The sequence below is a fragment of the Cryptomeria japonica genome, chromosome 10, assembly GCF_030272615.1.
Source record: "Cryptomeria japonica chromosome 10, Sugi_1.0, whole genome shotgun sequence".
Classification (NCBI taxonomy): domain Eukaryota; kingdom Viridiplantae; phylum Streptophyta; class Pinopsida; order Cupressales; family Cupressaceae; genus Cryptomeria; species Cryptomeria japonica.
Genome location: NC_081414.1, coordinates 793,866,814 through 793,870,505, shown reverse-complemented (window position 1 = coordinate 793,870,505; position 3,692 = coordinate 793,866,814). Strand labels below are relative to the sequence as shown.

Below are 3,692 nucleotides of genomic sequence, written 5' to 3'. Positions count from 1 at the left end.
TCAAACAAATTATTAAAATTCTTTATTTATTGTGACCTATTTATAAGAAAATTGGAAATATGTATCCAATATGCCCTTCTTTGACAAATCTTTTAAAAGATTACTTCCTTAACCATTTTATCACCAAAGTTCTTATATCATATTAAAAACCTGAAAGTAAAATTACACCATTTTCTCTCACAAATACCACCAAAATAGAGAAATCATATAGTTACTTCAGAGGTTCTACAATGCAGTACTCAAATGCTTATTGTTTTCTTATAGCAATCTAGGCAATCTTCTATCGTTGTTCTCTAATAGAAATCTAGGCAACGATAGTGGGCGACGGAAATGGGCCTCAGAAGTGGAAAGAAGCGGGTACGACATAGGGAACATTAATATCCAGCGCCTCTGCAACCCCAGGAAAGGTAGCCAACCTGAAGCCACGGTAGATCTCCCTCTCCCATCCTCTGGCCGCCAGTTTCTCTGCCTCCTTAACCGCCGCCTCCAAAGTCGCGGCCTTGTCCTCAAAAACGCCGTCCAAAATCCCTTTCTCAAAGGCCAACTGTGCGTCCAGCTTGCTGGCGCGCAGCACCACATCGCGCAGGGTTGCGGGCTGCAGCTTGCTGCGAATCAAGGTGAGCATACCCTTTGGGATGGGCAAGCCAAGATCGAGCTCGCACATGTAGAGCTCGCCGGAGCCCTGCGTCATGAAGCGGTAATCGTGGGCCAGAGCCAGCATATAAGCTCCCGACACCGCGCGTCCGCGGATGGCTGCGACGGTGGGGACGTTGATCCTCATGAAGGATGCGAGCATGTTCTCTAACTTCTCTAAGACTACGTCCATACGGTCGTGGGGGCTCTCGCCGATCCAGTTCATGTCGATGCCGCAGGAGAAGTATTTGCCTGCGTTGGTGGTTACCAGGGCTGCTGCGTCTGGTGATTGTTCCACCTCTTTTAGGGCGTTGGCGATGGCATCGAAACTTGTGGGATTGAGCCTGTGCTCGTCCTCCTCGTTGTCACCCACCAAGGTCAAGATGTACACCTTTCCACGCTTCTCTAGAGTGCACATCCTCGCTAATTCTGCACTCGCTTTCTTCCTTGCTCTTGCAAACAAATGAAAACAGTCGCAGGATGAATGCCTTTAATAAGGGGGGCTTCTGTCTGGTTGGTCAGTCCCGCCTGCCAAGACTATCCATTATTCGTATTTTTGTTTTGGTGGCTAGGGCTTATGATGTATAGTTGGTCAGTCCCGCCGGCGCACGAAATAAAGAAACCTAAAAAATCCCTATCAATGAATTATATGAACCACAGAAATAGATATGTGTTGACCATGTACCGCGTGTTTCTTTTACCTTCCATTTTCTCGGCCCAACCTTTTTGAATAGCAAGAAAAGTTCCAAATTTGCAGTCACCGAACGAGCAAGTGAGTCCACGTTACTATAAAAATAGAATTTTTAAATTTGGAATTGGGCCACTCCATGTCATCTCAAAATAAAAAAGATTTTATCAAGAATTCCTGTTCTACAAACTTTGACCATCCTTCGTTTTTGCAATAATCATTCCAATGAAATCCTTACATTTAAAAAGGACCATTAATGAATAATAAACATTATCAATCAACCACCACTCCAAAGGAGACTTTCTTATGCAAAAGTAAATTTTAAATAGTATGTGTATGATTTCCATGTGGCCCAGCTTCGATCTTATAGCTAGGCAAGCCAACTAACGAATTATGTGTGGAAATTTTGATAAGAATTTCATGATGTGTGTGATGCATGCAAAGCGAATCAGATGACTACATTGTAAATATAATGGAGACAAATGAGATATTTATGAATTGGGTGAAGTTGGGCATAATAGCAAAATGTGTAGTTTAAGTAAAGATTTAAATGAAGAAATTCAATTGGAAGGTTTATTGAAAGGTTTATGTCTTATAATTTATAGTTCTGTAGCAATAGTAAAGATGCATATATTTCTATTATGAGCTTCATACATTTCTCTTCATAAATTGGTACAATCTGCATACATATGATGATGCCTTGGGACATGTAATGATACCATTAGTTGAGTACTATTTGGTTCCATAAAGAAAACACTCTTACCTTTCTTGTGATTTTGTATTCTCTTAGATGTGAATAAACTAATGCTAGCACTTGTTACTCTATTAAATGTTGTTTTGGATAGGGTGTTCATTACACCTCAATGACCATTAGGCCCATGCTTATTTTATTGTTGAGATGCTAAGGTAAATGATCCAAAAAGCTTAAATAAATGGCTGCCTTAGATATGAATCATTATTTTGATTTTTCATTTATGTCAAAGATATGAATCATCTGTTAATAAGGGTTTCCTCCAACTAAGATATATATTATTTTTATTTCATTTGGGAAGTTTAACATCACAATACTCAATTAGAGTATGGTGAGATGTACCTTATTAGTTGTTAACTTACTATTCTAATATTTGTAGAATTCTTAATAACATCGTTAAGGATAAAGGATCTTTCCTTGATCTCACACTTGGAGTATAGAGAACTACACAAAAGTAAAATGACACTAATTTGCATGCATAATTAATCAGTTGGATTGCCTAAATGTTTATCATAGAAAGCATAAAAAAGATGTTATCTATTTCTTTTTATTTAAAGCATCTTTAGAAAAATCTATTATAGACATGTTCTTCTATAATGTAAAGCCGAATACAACTGAACTTGAAACAATGTTCCTATTCGCTAAAAGTTTTCTTTTCTCAACAATAGAGCTAATTATTCTTGTATATACATTGAATTACCAATCATACAACTGTGACTCAAGGTCATTAGTTGGGATCTTTTAGTTGCATCTTCCCAACATGTTAACCAAATAGCCAATGGGAAATAAAACATCTCTACCCCACCTTGATGAGTCATCAACGAATGGATTCTCTCAGTATAAGGAGGCCAAGAAGAACATGGGCATAAGATCTTTCCATTGCAAAAGAGTCCTAAAGGCCATAAAAATTGAAGTAGAGACCAACAACTCAAAACCTAATAAATTCTATTTTAAATATGGATTTCTAAAAAGTTGTAGCAAATTAGAATTATAAAGTAAGGGAACCCTATCACTCCAATGCATAGTAGCTAAGAAACTCTTAGGTCATCTCTCTTCCTCATTTTCCAATTATCTCTGTTAAACCAACCATCTAACACCCCTATATAAGAAAGGCCCCAAATATTCATTTAAGCTATTTTATAAGAAGCTTAACTATAGTTGTTCAAGTCGGCGTTTCAAAATTAACTCACCCACATCAATTTCCCTTTTCTATATGCTTGAAATATGGGTTGAAATCTTTCCTAAAAGATTCTCACCTACCCAATATTTATGAAGCTAAAACATAATTCTCACAACTTCCTTTTCAGTTTCAATTAACATAACTTGGGATAGTTGACTCTTAATAATTAAACCTCAACTTTTCCAACAATAATCACCTCATTTTATAATATGAAGTAAGGTAGTTAGGATCCTTGGTGATCCTATTTTTTTTTTCCATCGGTGATTTGACATTCCTGCACACTTTTGTCATTTTAAATACCCATGAAATGATTAAGAAAATGAATATATTCATATTCGCATTTTCAACTTGACAATAAAAAAATTCACATACCTTGAACATGCTTGGTTGACAAGACTTGGATTACTATAACCTAATATTTGATATTAAAATGCACAATC

General features: G+C 37.0%; 1 protein-coding gene across 1 annotated transcript; it reads right to left on the bottom strand.

Annotated features, from left to right (window-relative positions):
• On the bottom strand, positions 1–1,178 carry LOC131033908 (enoyl-CoA delta isomerase 3). Its single transcript, XM_057965214.2, has one exon. It carries the CDS (start codon positions 1,049–1,051, stop codon positions 338–340), a length of 714 nt encoding a protein of 237 aa, XP_057821197.2. The 5' UTR covers positions 1,052–1,178; the 3' UTR covers positions 1–337.
• Between the last annotated feature and the right edge of the window lie 2,514 nt (positions 1,179–3,692).

Excerpts from the sequence above, each read along its gene's own strand:
- LOC131033908 (XM_057965214.2), bottom strand. The coding sequence starts at position 1,051 with ATGTGCACTCTAGAGAAGCGTGGAAAGGTGTACATCTTGACCTTGGTG.